Here is a 14,665-nt window from a genome sequence, read left to right as displayed (position 1 = left end):
CTTATTTTACATTTTTTTAAAAAATTTCCTTAGCAATTTACATTTTTTTAAACTTTTTTAGACAAAGACTCAATTACTAAACGTAAAAAAACGTGAAACTTTGATTAATATATAAAAATATATACAAATCAAGTTATATTACAAGTTATTATATATATAATGCACTAATTTCGTGGTCCGCTTGACCAATTAATACATTACAATTAATTAAGGTTTTTAGATGAGATAAAACAGTCAATGGCAAGAGCGGGATTCGAACCCACGATCTTCGGCTTGATACGCCGCTGCTCTACCACTTGAGCTATCGTGACCTCGATCCACTCGGACACCAACTTCCCATCTCAACCGCACCTTTTAAATTTTCCCTCCTTTTTGCCATTTTTCAAATGTCGTGTAATCGGATTGGATTCTCGATGACAAACGAAATGGCCACGGAGAGCTTTAGTGAAGTATACTTCATTTAAATCGGCGTATAAAGCCGAAGATCGTGGGTTCGAATCCCGCTCGTGCCATTGACTTCTTGCTTTCTCTATCTATCGTTCTCTCTCACTATCTGTCTTTCTCTTTCTCTTTCTTTCTACAGCTATAATTTTTTAACATTATTTGTAACAAAGGTTGTTGGCGACCTAAATTTAATAAAACAATATTCATTCATTCTCCCTCTCCCTCACTCACTCTCTCAGAGAACTAACATTTACGGCGTAGTGATTATACCATTCAGCAATACCTGCAATTGTGAGTCACTTTCATTTCTCTCTCTCTCCTCCCATCACACTCTCTCTCTTTCCCCTCCTTCTCTTTTCATCTGCCTCACACACACACTCTCTCTCTCTCTCTCTCTTTCTCTCTCTCACACTGTCTCTCTTGAGCTCGATGAGCGGCAAAAAAGTAACTTTGCGTGGTAAAATAAAACATAAAATATAATTACATAAATAATTATACCGTTTCTGTTGATTCTTGCATCAAAGACTTTATTATGTTTTTCTTTATTACAAAGCATGCTTGATTTAATACATATATTATTTACATTCAACGTCTTTTTTTATTTGAATTTGGTGATTTTAATGTATGAGGTCGGTCGGTTGTTTTTAGTACGTTCTTTGTTAGCCAAACTAGCTTTTACTGATTATTTTTAGACGTTGTAACCGTTGTTGCATGCTGTATTCTATTGTTTGTATTTTTCATTAGGTCAGAGTGTAGCTTTTAATATCGGCCGTGTACTTCAGAGGTACAATTTTTTATGCGTGGTTGGTTTGACTCTGTGTCAGTTTTGGTAATGGTTAACGGCAGGGACAACTTCTACCGTGAATATTTGTTTTTGTGAGTTTAGCTCAGGCCAGTTAGAATGCGGTCAATGTTTTTGTTGTTTATAACGAGTGTGTCATCAATGTCTATGAATATTTGTACAACTTTGTTTCATTCTTGGCAAAATATTAAAGTGTACTCCGAAAAATAGCAGTAGTGTTACACGTACTTCGCTTTTCTTTGATCTACATAAAATATTATGTGTGGTGATTAATGACCGTTAGTCGATGATTATTCGGAAATCGTGAGATACGGTCTGGTGTGATGTAGGTTTCAGAAAAAGACATTTTCTTTATCGCGCCAACGTTTCGATCTTTATTGAGATCATCTTCAGGGCCTGGGATTTACAAACATTGTTTATATTGAACAAATACATGTAGGATGTGGAAAAAAGTAAATTTATACAATGCAAAAAAATATTTTTTATATTCAATCAATGTATTGTAAATCCCAGGCTCTGAAGATGATCTCAATAAAGATCGAAATCTTGGCAAGATAAAGAAAATGTTTTTTCTGAAACCTACATCACACCAGACCGAATCTCATCTTCTTTTTATGTAAGCTCTTGGTTGAGATGAAAAGTCACGACTTTTTCATCTAAACCAATACCTTACATAAAAAGAATAATTAATTGAAATAAAATATAATGAAATGAAAAATGTCAAAAAGGACGGAAAATTGGAAGGTGGTAGGTTGAGATGGGGAGTTGGTGTGCGAGTGGATCGAAGTCACGATAGCTCAAGGGATAAAGCAGAGGCGTATCTAGCCGAAGATCGTGGGTTCGAATCCCGCTCGTGACACTGACTTTTTGATCTCAACTAAAAAACCTTAATTTCTTCTCAATATTTACACTTATCTCAACCTACCACCTTTCGAATTTTCCCTCCTTTTTGCCATTTTTCATTTCATTAGATTTTATTTCAATTAATTATTCTTTTTATGTAAGTCTTGGTTGAGATAAAAAAGTCAGTGTCACGAGCGGGATTCGAACCCGCTCTACCACTTGAGCTATCGTGACTTCGCTGCTTTGACTTTTTTATTTCAACTAAAAAACCTTAATTAATTGGTCAAGCTTCACTAAAGCTCCCCGTGGCCATTTCATTTGTCGCCGAGAATCAAATAGATTACACGACATTTGAGCAGCGGCGTATCTAGCCGAAGATCGTGGGTTCGAATCCCGCTCGTGATACTAACTTTTTCATTTCAACCAAAAACCTTACATAAAAATATTAATTAATTGAAAAATATAATCCGATATGCACACATGTGTTTCTTAGCATATATGGCCACCTTATAATTCGTTTACTTTAATCTCGTGACTTTTCATTGCGTTTCGACCTCACCTTAAAATTATTTCCATTATTGTCGAGCTTTGCCCCTTGTTTGCTTGAGTCACGTAGGAAAACAATATAAAGGCGATAAACAGGAACAGTAACTCGCCGGGATTTCAGAAAACGAAAGACTGATGAAAGGCGTAAAAACCCTATTACAGTTTTATACTAAAAATTTAGACCTAGAGGCCACAAGAGACCTGATGTTTTATTATTTCCACCCTGCAAACATTTCATGAATCCCTCGGCTACGTGCTCTCACAAACGTGGTGTCTTGCGTATTTGATAGTGTTCTTGAAAGAATTACAATTGCTATTGGATACTGGAAATTTTTAAAACATACCCGAGATAATACATTGACAATTTATATTGCCATAATTTCGTACACTAATAGATTTTTTTAGAGATGTGTTTTTATTTATTATTGATTTACCAAAGAAACATTATTTGCCTACTTTTGACAACTGTTTATAATTTGGGAGATAAATGGAAAAGGAAGCATCAGCCGATTCAGCATTGTGTATAGATAGTTTGTAGATTATTAATTATCATCTGTCTGATAAATTATGTAAAAATCTACGATTATAAAATAAAACACAAACATCAAAAAAGAACACATGGATATATTATATTTTCTTTTTTAAATCGACATTAGCATTTTATTTTGATTGTAGAGATTACCCCACGCCTTTTTAGTTGTTTTCGGCTTAATTTTTTTAACGGAGAAATTGACCAAATTGTCTTAATGAATTTGACGTTGACGAAATCAAAACAGGCCCATTGTGTCGTTTTTAGTGTCCGCGATCTTTTTCTTTTTTGTTTTGAGCAGCAGATGGTGAAGTGCGGGCGATTTCACCAACGCTTTTCCGCAGAAACTGTGCACGTACCCTTCCAGTTCCTGTTTGTCGATTTTTTTCAATAACTGCGTGTTAACCCACTCGCAGCGTTTCGCATCTCCGAAGCCGGGGATGGACATCTGATCCGGCCCCTTCGCCAGGGCCAGCGCCGGAGAAGTCGTCGAACCCCCGTCCGGGCTTCTAGATCTGGAATGGGACCTGTCTCTCTTCAGAAACTGTGCGAAGAACTGGAACAGTGAATTGCCCACGTTTTTGTCGACGATGAGTAGGGAAGGCCATTCGTGCGGGATCTTGATCTTGGACCCTCCGATCTCGGAAGGCCTCGGCAGAGTAGGGAGTCTGTACTTTCGCTGAGGGACTTTTTTGATCTCCTCCAGCTTCTTGCAATTGAGCTCGCCGAAATCGTCTCTTTCAGTCGTTATAGCGTAACGGCGATAATCGAGAGCTTCGTGCATGGTGGAAAAGTATTCTTTCAGCTCCCTCGCTGACATCAGTACATTGAATACTTCTTGCCTCGTGATTTCTCCGAGTCCCATTTCGAGAGGCTTTATACATTTCGACAGATCGAGAATCATGTCGTCTGTAAGCTCTTCCATGGGCTTCTCGATCAATTCTTCCATTTTCTCGCATCTGTGAATGTCGAATATGATATCCTCCGCCGAATGGACTATCTGCTCAAGAATGAGGAAGATAGCGCCCTTTGCGCTCTCGAAATAAACAGGAGACGAGCGTTCGTAGAGGTGGTGCAAGTGGAAACGCATTGTCTTCAAATTTCGAGTCACGTTGAACTTCTTCGTCGCCATTCTCATAATCTGCGGGACGAGCTTTTTGCGGACGAATCGGTTGAAGGCCTTACCCGTCGTTGTACTGTGCCGGTACTTCCTTTGGGCGAGGTATCTGCAAAGTGTCGAATCTTCTCGCCCTACAACGTTGTCAGCTATGACTTGTACGGAGCAATCACAGCTGGGACCGTCTTCGTTGAGAAGTACCAGTTCCTTGTACTTAGCCACAACATCGAGGAAGGTGTTTTCCTTGTCGACAAATTCGATCGTTTTAAATAAATTCATTAAGAGCATGTTTGATTCATTTACTGTATTCTTCTCCAGTCGTATAGGGTAAAGATACGATTTGCCATACGTGCTCGGTATCACGTACCTGTTACGAGTCTTTACCGGGGGGTATCTCATTAACCAATATTCTGCTACTGTGTCTATGGGATTGAACATTACAGTATGAGTCAACTTGGCGGGCCTAAATCTATCCACTTTGGAGCCCGGTATTTTTTCCACCTGTTCCATCAAATTCTTAACATGTGTTGTAGACAATATTTCTACACCGGAATTGTCCTGTTTAAGTATGAACTGCCTTTTATCGACTGTGGCTTTGGACAGGTTGTAAGAGTCGTCACGCTCGGGTAATATTCTGAACTGTATTTCTCCTTTATTATTAATCTTCAAATCTGTGAAATCGTCGGTTCTCGTCGAAAACAATGTTTTCGGACTATTGGGATCAATTTTATTGCGCAAAAGAAAGTAATTGAGTACGGATCTTTGATACAGCCGGCCGTTTTTGAGCGAATCGAGTATCAGTTTAGAGGCACCCACTTTAAAACGAAAATCTTTTTTTTTCCCGATAAGTATTTTGTACAGGCTTTTATCGGATATGTGCACGGTTGTGTCACCGGGTAGGTATAGATCGAGCAAGTTCTTTTCCATACATCCAGAAGATACGCCGGCGAAATACGGATGAAAAACGGAGTAAGACCAAATTTCAACAATGACGAAACCGTCTTTGGAATACAATATTTTTCTCGGGAGTTCTTCCTCTTCCGCTATCTCCGAAGGGGTCAACATCACTTCTTGTTCTTCTGCGAGTTCCTCTTCCTCCAGCTCTAGAAAAAACCACGCTTCCATTTCTTCGGGGGTGTATTCGACAAAATATTCGTACGCTTTAAATCCACAAGAATTCCGAATTTCGGTACCGTCGGGGAACCTGACTACGGACGTGCCGTCTTCATGGTACAAAAATTTCGTTCCGTCTGACCTTTCTAAGGATCTTGTATTACAAAACAAATCGTCTATCTCTTCCATGTATTCAACTGGGGATTTGCTTAGATATCCGAAATAGTTTTCGACTTTTCTGCTGTCCGACGTTAATGTATTATAAAGTGGGAAAATCACTTCCCTCGGCAAAACGATTTCTGTCATGTCGTCCGTTTCGATGACCTCCCCATCTTTCAAGCTGGCCTCCTGTACGTAAACGATAGCCCCCCAAGGATAATAAATCTGTATTTCATCTGATTTCATAAACTTCAAAACAGTGCCGTTAAAGAGGATGTACCGGAACTTTTCGTCTGAGATCAAAGGTAAGTCTTTTCTCTCCGTCAAGTAGACTTGTTTCACGTAGATGCCACCGATTCTCGGCTGCCTCAAGACACTGATGTGCAAGCCGGTCGGCCAGGATATCTGCAAATCGAGCTCTGCGAGTTGGTCCTTATTTCCTCCATCTAACAATTCTGGATCGTTAAACGGCTCCGAAACGAATTTACTCGCCGGCGATTTTTCCAGATTTTCTTTCCTGAATACACACCCTGCTTTATGATAGCTAAATGGCCTGGGTAGATGGTACAGCCTACTTTTTAAAAGAGTCATTATGCAGTCGCAGTATTCGTACTTTCTATCCAGAGATTTGTATTTCATCTTCTTGAAAAACACTTTATCCTTGAAATTTTGAATTTTTTCCTCAAACATTTTAAACAAACGCTGCTTTTCCAGACGACTGAATTTAATCTTGTCCGGATCTTCTTTTTCAGTAACTTTTAACGACAACAGTAACGTATTGAATGAACCTTTTTTCTTTTTTTTCGAAACGGAAGTTTTGGACATTTTCGAGAGCCTTTGGGTCTGGGATGTTTTAGAAGCATTTTTTTTTACAGCGAAAGACTTCTGTCTAATCATGGGCATCTGTTCGTCGTTTATAGGAACCCTCTCTGAAAAGCTCATTATCATACCGTTTTCATGATGAAAAGTAAAATTAGTTAAAATGTCGTTCTGGTATAAAGGAGTGTGAAAGATTAAATCGTGACCGTTCTGTAGTAGTTTTAGCATTAGAAGAGGTCGTCCGAAAATCGACTCGTCGAATTTTAAATTGAGTCGCGATCCGCCTCGTAGGACGAAATTTTTTCTCCTCTCGTGAAAAACGGACAATTGCTCTTCGCTCAGGCCGTAGACATAACCGATGATAGGTTTCTGAACTTGCGATATAGCAGCGGCTATTGGATCCTGAGGCAATTTCGTCTCTTCCGGTTTTTTCTCACCTTTCTTCCCGTGTAATTTCTTTTCTTCTTTTTCTGCAAGTATTCTCTCTTTTTCCAATTGTTTGTCTCTCTTAACCTTCTCTTCCTCATCTCTTCGCAGTTCATCCTCTCTCATACTATGCGGATCTACGAAATCTTTGAACGTCAGTGACAACTGTTCGCTTACCTCGACTGGAGACGTTATTGAGTCTAGGTTGGCGATAAGTAGGTCCATCCTAGGCTTGAAAAACCTCGGGGGATCCATGTCCGCGATGTCGCTCAACTCTTTCAGACACCAATGCTTCTTCTCGGTTAAAATGTGTTGATAAAAGTTTTTTAAATTGACAGGCGTTTCGATTCTGCAATGGACGTTAAACGTACTGAAACAGTTATAAAATTGAAATATTATAGATTTCAACAATTGGTTAAACTCCATTTTGACAACGTCCTTTTCAGAATATAACTGATACAAGGTCTGATACATCACATAATCGGGTAGGTCTTTGATGTTGTTCAAATAGTCGAGTTCGGACAGCAACTTGGGTTGAACCTTTTCGTCGCAGACTTTTTCCATGCAGGTGCAGCAACTTATGGAACAGGACAATGAACCTATAAGTGTCTTCATACTCGTCAACTCGTGGTCTTGGACCATAGTGTAAACAGGCCCCTCTTGGAAAAAGACGAAATTGTCGTTTTTCCACATTTGTGGATTATCCATGGCGCACAGGTGACCGAGAGTCACTAGCCACTCTGCCACTTCTTTTTTATGCCTGATTCCTAAAGCGTTTCTAAGTCTTTGCATGTGAATTGTGTGAGCTGAGCTCGCTGTATGGTCGATGTCCAGTTTGCCCCACGCTGCCCTGCTCAAAAATATTTTTTGCATCAAGTACGTCCTATCGCGAACGTACCTTCCCAAATTGCCCTTGCACAACGTCTTCCATTTGATCACATCTCCGGCTAATATAGTTCTCGGGTATTCGATGATCTTTTTCTTTTTCCGTTCGTCTTCTATCTTGAGGTCGTATTTCAATTCTAGGTCTTGTATCTGCGCCTCTAGAAAATTTTCCCAAACGGGCTTTTCCTTCGTCCCGAGCGAACAACCGTATTTCGTTGTGTCTACCATCGTATCCACTCCTTCGTTAATACAGACCTGCTGGATCAGCGTATCCAGTACAATGGGGACGTCACAGAGTTCGTTCGGCAGGGAGTTCAACAGGCCCGTATAAACGGTCATGTCTTCTGGAGTCGTTACCTTTTTCGCTTCCACGTTGAACAATTTAACCGACGCGTTGTACCTTTCATACAATTCAGAAATTCTCCCCATGAAATACATGAGCATGCACATCTCCTCGTAGAATATATTTTTCATCTCTTCTTTTCTCGTTTCCGATTTGAGCGGGACGGTTTTCAAGTCAGGACTGTATTTTGTAATAATCGTGTTTTCGAATATCTTCCGGTTTTCTTGAGACAAAGCCTGTTCCATAAAATCTTTCCAAAATTTTTGTAATTTTCCTTGCTCTGAGTACTTTTCCTTCAAGAAATCGAAAAACTGGCGTTTATCGCTCTTTTTGAACATATAATCTCTTTCTAGCATGTCCAATAGTTCCTTGTACTCTTCTATGTTCTTCGGAGGCACGTTTTCGTCATCCCGAGTTATCCTCGGATCGCCGTACATTATCACCGAATCCACCGGTATATCGATGCTCCTCAGAGTTTTCGGCAAAGACGGATGTCGCAGTTGCGTTATGATAAAATACGCCTGTGGGCCGCCCACGGGAAAATCTTCAACGTACCGGATATCTTTCCGAGGCATTTCTCTCGTGTTCAGTCTGGTATCGAATTTAAGATTTGACCGCTTCTTTTTCCAATTGTTGAGCAATGAGTGGCTCTTGGTCCTTTTCAGTCCGGGGTGTCCCCCAATGCTTTGTTGAGATCCTCTTCCACCGGCGGCACTTTTACGACGACCACCACCACCACCGGCCACACTTTTTCGACCGCCGCCACCGGCCACACTTTTTCGACCGCCGCCCTTTTTACTCTGTCTTCGTGTGCTCTGTCTCTTCGTGCTTTGCCTCTTCGTACTTTGTCTCTTCGTGCTTTGTCTCTTTGTGCTTTGCCTCTTCGTGCTTTGCCTCTTTGTGCTTCCTCGTTTGGCGCTCGCTCTTCTTCCCGGGCCTCCTTTCGCGCTCGCCCTCCTTCCAGGCCCGCCTTTAACACTCCCCTGGGACGCAATTCCTTTCTTCGGTTTTTCGTCCCTTGCCCGCCTTCCAGCGGCCAAATCCAGTTTCAAATATGCTTCCGTCAGATCTCGTTCCATCCTTTCTTTCTCAATTTTTCTGTCTATGTCGATTTCTCGAAACTCGAGTATTTCGTACTTGATAAAATAAGCCAGTAGTTCGACAGGGATATCTTGATCGAAATTTCTTCCAGCTAAAAAAAATCTATATATAATATATATGTTTAATAAATGCTCATTCATACTTTTATTAAGTGCATAATTAGCCAAGACTCGACAGCATGTAACTTCTACAGACACTACATCAGAGTGAGGAAATTGACAGCAATTGTTGCGAACCAATTAAAAAATTAGTTAAGGTTAAATAACTTGTGATAATCATAGACAATCACATGGAATCGAATATTTACGTGATAAACTAAGGAACTGCATGTATATGATAAACCATATGAAAGGGTTCCCAATTAATACTAAAAATCAATACAACCCTTTTCCAATCAGTAATGCAATTTGGAATTACAGTTGGGGGGGGGGGAAATACATTTTAATGAACCAGTTTAAATACAGAAAAGATGCCTGAAAATGTTATGTAAAAAAATTCAGATATACATGAAAATTATTATTTGAGGAAACATATAACAAATACTATGTATGGTTCCAATTAATTATTTGTTTCATCTAAGGTTTTTGGCTGAGATGAAAAATTAGAGTAATCACACTTGTGACACTAATTTTTCATGTCAACCAAAAACCTTGGAAGAAAAGAATAATTAATTGGAATAATTATATCACCACTAAACAAATATGGATTAATCTATGGTTATATTATACAAAAAAATAGGTAAATTACACCACAACAAATGTGTGGTAAATAGAATCAAATTAACATGATAAATTATATATTAGTCAAAATTCACCAAATTACTGAGAAACCATATTATTAAATAAACTATTCTCCAACCTGTCTGACATTAAAACGTAAATGTAAGTGTCAATAGAAAAACAATCAATAAAAGATAAGATAAATCAATTATAAACTATTTCAATTTGATTTAATTCATTCAAATGCTTAACTACTTACACACACACACACACACACACACACACACACACACATACACACGCGCGCGCGCGCACGCACACACACACACACACACACACGTAATAGTAAAATTAAAGTATACTATAAAATAAATTCTAAATCCTGTATTAGTTTAAACATTTAACGAAATAGATAGTTCAGTATAATGTTTAATTAAATTTTTTATTAACAATATGACAAAAATTAATAAACATTTATTACACATTACATACATTAGCCAAACAACTCCATGCAATGACCTAGCATATGTCATCTAGCATAGACCAAACTAAAATAATAAATTAAAAAATAAAATATAAATATGTCAATGTATTGTAGAATTTAAAACATTGTAAAAATAATGGACAATAAATACATTTAATATGAAGTTTATACTAAGAATAGTCTATAAATATTTATTCGCTATTATTACAATTTAATGTTGTTATTTTTGAAAAAAAAAAAAAAACATTTTCACCTCTAAAAAAAAGACTTCAGTCTTGCCAATTATTCTTAATTCATCTCTAATTGGTGATATTGTTTATATAATTCCTATTTTCTCGAACGTACCATTGAAAGTTAGTATTTTTGACATTGCTACGTTGTCTATTTCTTGTCTATTTATCACATTCACCTCTAATTAGTGATATTTTTTATATAATTCCTACTTTCTCGAACGTAACATAGAAATTCACTAATTTCTTGGTCCGCTTGACCAATTAATATATTACAATTAAGGTTTTCAGTTCAGATAAAAAAGTCAATGGCACGAGCGGGATTCGAACCCACGATCTTTGGCTAGATACGCCGCTGCTCTACCACTTGAGCTATCGTGACCTCGATCCACTCGGACACTTCCCATCTCATCTCAACCCCACCTTTTGAATTTTCCCTCCTTTTTTGTCATTTTTCAAATGTCGTGTAATCTTGGGGTTGAGATGGGAAGTTAGTGTCCGAGGGGATCGAGGTCTAATTAGTTAGCTCAAGTGGTAGAGCAGCGGCGTATCTAGCCGAAGATTGTGGGTTCGAATCGCGCTCGTGACACTGACTTTTTCATCTCAACTAAAAACCTTAATTAATTGAAATATATTAATTGGACAAGTGGACCACGAAAACTAGTGAAGTTATCGTTTTATTTTGCTCATGAAAGGTTCTTGGATCGTAAATAAATGGCAAGCAATTTCTTATACTATAAGATTTTTCTGGATTTAAGTTATTGAAAATAGTGCAATTCAGCACTTATGATACGTAATCTAGCGAATCTCATTTATCACGAATCAACTAAAATGCTGTCATTCCGTTTTTGTTACATGTACAAAAAACAAGTAATTCACTTAAATGATAAACAAATAAATTCTTTTTTGATTGAAGAATTTAGAGATTTCAGTTTTCCAAAAAACAATGTTCGGAAAGATATTATGCGAATTACTTGAGAATGGCGGCTGTAAATTAAAAACCGTTTGTAAATTTGAACTCAACAACACAACCCTTTCAAAAAAGTACATCGATGAGAATCATGCAATTTGAAATAGTTAATTTCTCGTCCGTATCCCGTTTCCTGTAGAATTAGGACAAAATGTTTTGATTCATGAGAAAATAGACAAAAAATAAAAAAATTCATGTCTCGGGGTTTTGCACAAAAACGCCTCAATAGAAAAGATATAAGGAGAACAGAAGGTAAACTAACCACGACCTACGCCGATGAAGTCAGTGATGAGATAAGCATCCTGGTCGCATGATAAAACAGAATCAAAACAAATTAATAGTGCTTTTTTGACAGAGTGGGGTTAGATTCGTTTATTTATACTTTTTACCGGATCAACTTGGATTACCGGAAGAAATTGGCCCATATATTTTACATTTGATCAAAAAATGGTCAGCACAAAGCTTCTATCCAATTAACAACCAGTTAAATGAGGTTTGCTGTGAAATGCTTGAACATCTTTCCTATCACCTGACCTGCCCCTTTCATTCAGTTTTTATTTTCGACAAGATTTATTCGGAAATCGTGAGATGCGGTCTGGTGTAGGTTTCAGAAAAACATTTTCTTTATTGTGCCACGTTTCGATCTTTATTGAGATCCTCTTCAGGGCCTGGGATTTATAAACATTGTTCAAATTACAATTAATTAAGGTTTTCAGTTGAGATAAAAAAGTCAATGGCACGAGCGGGATTCGAACCCACCATCTTCGGCTTGATACGCAACTTTTATCTCAACTGAAAACCTTAATTAATTGTAAGATATTAATTGGTCAAGCGGACCACGAAACTAGAAAAACCACGAATTTAATAAGTTTAAAATGAAGTATACTTCACTAAAGCTCTCCGTGGCCATTTCATTTGTTGTCGAGAATCCAATCCGATTACACGACATTTGAAAAATGGCAAAAAGGAGAGAAAATTCAAAAGATGGGGTTGAGATGGGAAGTTGGTGTCCGAGTGGATCGAGGTCACGATATCTCAAGAGGTTAGAGCAGCGTCGTATCTAGCCGAAGATCGTGGGTTCGAATCCCGCTCGTGCCATTGGCTTTTTTATTTCAACTAAAAACCTTAATTAATTGTAGTACCATAGAAAGTTAGTATTTTTGACATTATTACTGTTGTCTATATGTGGACCATTTATCAAATTATATTACTATTTTTCTAGTTAATTAAATGCGTTTATTCCGATGTAAACAACATTTATTCAAGGCTGGGGGAGAGATCGATAATCCTCCATCACACCACACAGACTGCAGAGCATAACTAGCTTAAGTGAGGGTCGATCGGGTACTAAATATCCTTCTCTTTACACACCAAATTCGAACGTATTATATACTAGTCTCAAAACAAAACTTTCAACATAGGTAATGAACATCATGCCTACTCGCCCCCTATACAGAATCCCGTCCATTATACGGAACAAAGTAAGCAACCTGCCTCTGAGTGAGGAACGCGTACTTTTACCCGAAAGATATTTATATTTTATATTCCAACACATGTAAAAATGAGTCAATTTATTTTATTGTTAAACTGACTTGGTAGTAGTTGATTTAGTAAAAAAGGTTTAAATTTTGAACAGAAACACTGGTTTTTCAGTATTGTTTATTGTACAATAAACAAAATTTGTTAATCAAATCTCTGAAAAAGTCTGTTTCGGTTTTGTAACTTTAAATAAAAATATTTGAAATCTAGAAAAATTCAAAAGTTTGGCAATTAAAAAAATGGAAATGAAATATAGTTTTTGTATGATATAACAGTTTGTTTTTTAAAAATCGGTCAAACTAAAAATATGGATGATATCTATTTTAATATTTATTAGTTGTCTGTTCAATTATAGAAGAGCATATCAAACGACAGAATCATCTGTATAAATAAAATGCACGAAGCTTAAAAATACAGACCGGCTTCCTTAATGGCGTCGCAAAGCGCCCTGTAAGCTGTTTCCTCTTTAGTTTTGGCACAATGGTTAAGTACTTTTTCCCTTATGTAGTCCATCGAAATCACCCTGACTGGCCATCGGTTACCAACCGGCGCCTTTTGCCCTGCCAGGTCGACGATACCCGACAAAGCAGTATCTTTCTCTTGCAAAATCGACAAATGGCATTTCCATATGTCGTCGGAAACCTAAAATCAAAAGTTCGGTCGCAACTGTTCTTTCTAACCGGTTGCACTGAACTTACCCCGAGATCGGCGACCTCTTTTTTCCATGGTTCCGTATCCTCCTGCTGAGGGGTTACCCCTCGCTTCTTCCCTCCGCTCTTTTCACCTTTCTTTCCACCAGCCACTGACTTCCTCGATACCGATTTCCGGGACACCGATTTCCGTGACACCGATTTTCGGGACACCGATTTCCGCGACATCGATTTCCTCGACATGGTTGACCCGAAAAACTAAAAAAAAACCTCTAACAAATAACAATACTACATAACAATGGGGGTTCGCTTTAGCAAATAAATAACATCTGATATATTCTGTTACATACATCAGCGGTACCAATCGAATTACAAATGTATATTTTATGGGATGTTATTATATACAAACCAGAACGAAAAATGATATTTAGTAAGACAATTTTCGAAGAATTGGTTAGCACATCGAAATATGAAAATATAAAAAAATTTAATATTAAATAATTTATTGGGTAAAGCATCCATGAAAATAAATACTTAAAAACTTGTCATTTACCCCTGAACATCTTTATAATAAAAAATTTAATATAAAAATGCCATTAATATAACTAGGCCTAGTACGCACTGGGATTCTTTGAGTCGACTTTTTGAATCTCCGGAGAGTCTCGGCTGCGTCCCGCCTGAGTCCGGGCTGCCCCGATTCATTGTTGCGATGAATCTGGTGTGCTGCGGTCTAGCGTTTTCGGACTCTTTTGAACCCGTCCGATATGCGGGTTCTTTGACTCAATGTTGCGCAACATTTGCCAGTGCGGACGAGAATCGGAAGAAGCGCTCTTGCTTATTTTGTTTAGTTGACGTTCTAGTGAGTGTTTTCTTGAAGATTTGTACACTGTCTTTTATAAAGGTATGTTGTGAGTACCGAGTTGACGTTTATTGAAGACATGCATTC

General features: G+C 38.0%; 1 protein-coding gene across 1 annotated transcript; it reads right to left on the bottom strand.

The window, feature by feature from the left end:
• Nucleotides 1-3,258: 3,258 nt before the first annotated feature.
• Nucleotides 3,259-14,060, bottom strand: LOC106668481. Its single transcript, XM_014397290.2, has 3 exons — nucleotides 13,768-14,060; nucleotides 13,489-13,711; nucleotides 3,259-9,218 (listed from the first exon to the last, which is right to left on the bottom strand). Exons 1-3 carry the CDS (start codon nucleotides 13,960-13,962, stop codon nucleotides 3,403-3,405), a joined length of 6,234 nt encoding a protein of 2,077 aa, XP_014252776.1. The 5' UTR covers nucleotides 13,963-14,060; the 3' UTR covers nucleotides 3,259-3,402.
• Nucleotides 14,061-14,665: the final 605 nt, after the last annotated feature.

The sequence above is a fragment of the Cimex lectularius genome, unplaced genomic scaffold, assembly GCF_000648675.2.
Source record: "Cimex lectularius strain Harlan isolate CLEC.00 unplaced genomic scaffold, Clec_2.1 scaffold36, whole genome shotgun sequence".
In the NCBI taxonomy this organism is placed as follows: Eukaryota; Metazoa; Arthropoda; class Insecta; order Hemiptera; family Cimicidae; genus Cimex; species Cimex lectularius.
This window is presented reverse-complemented; position numbering and strand designations above follow the sequence as displayed.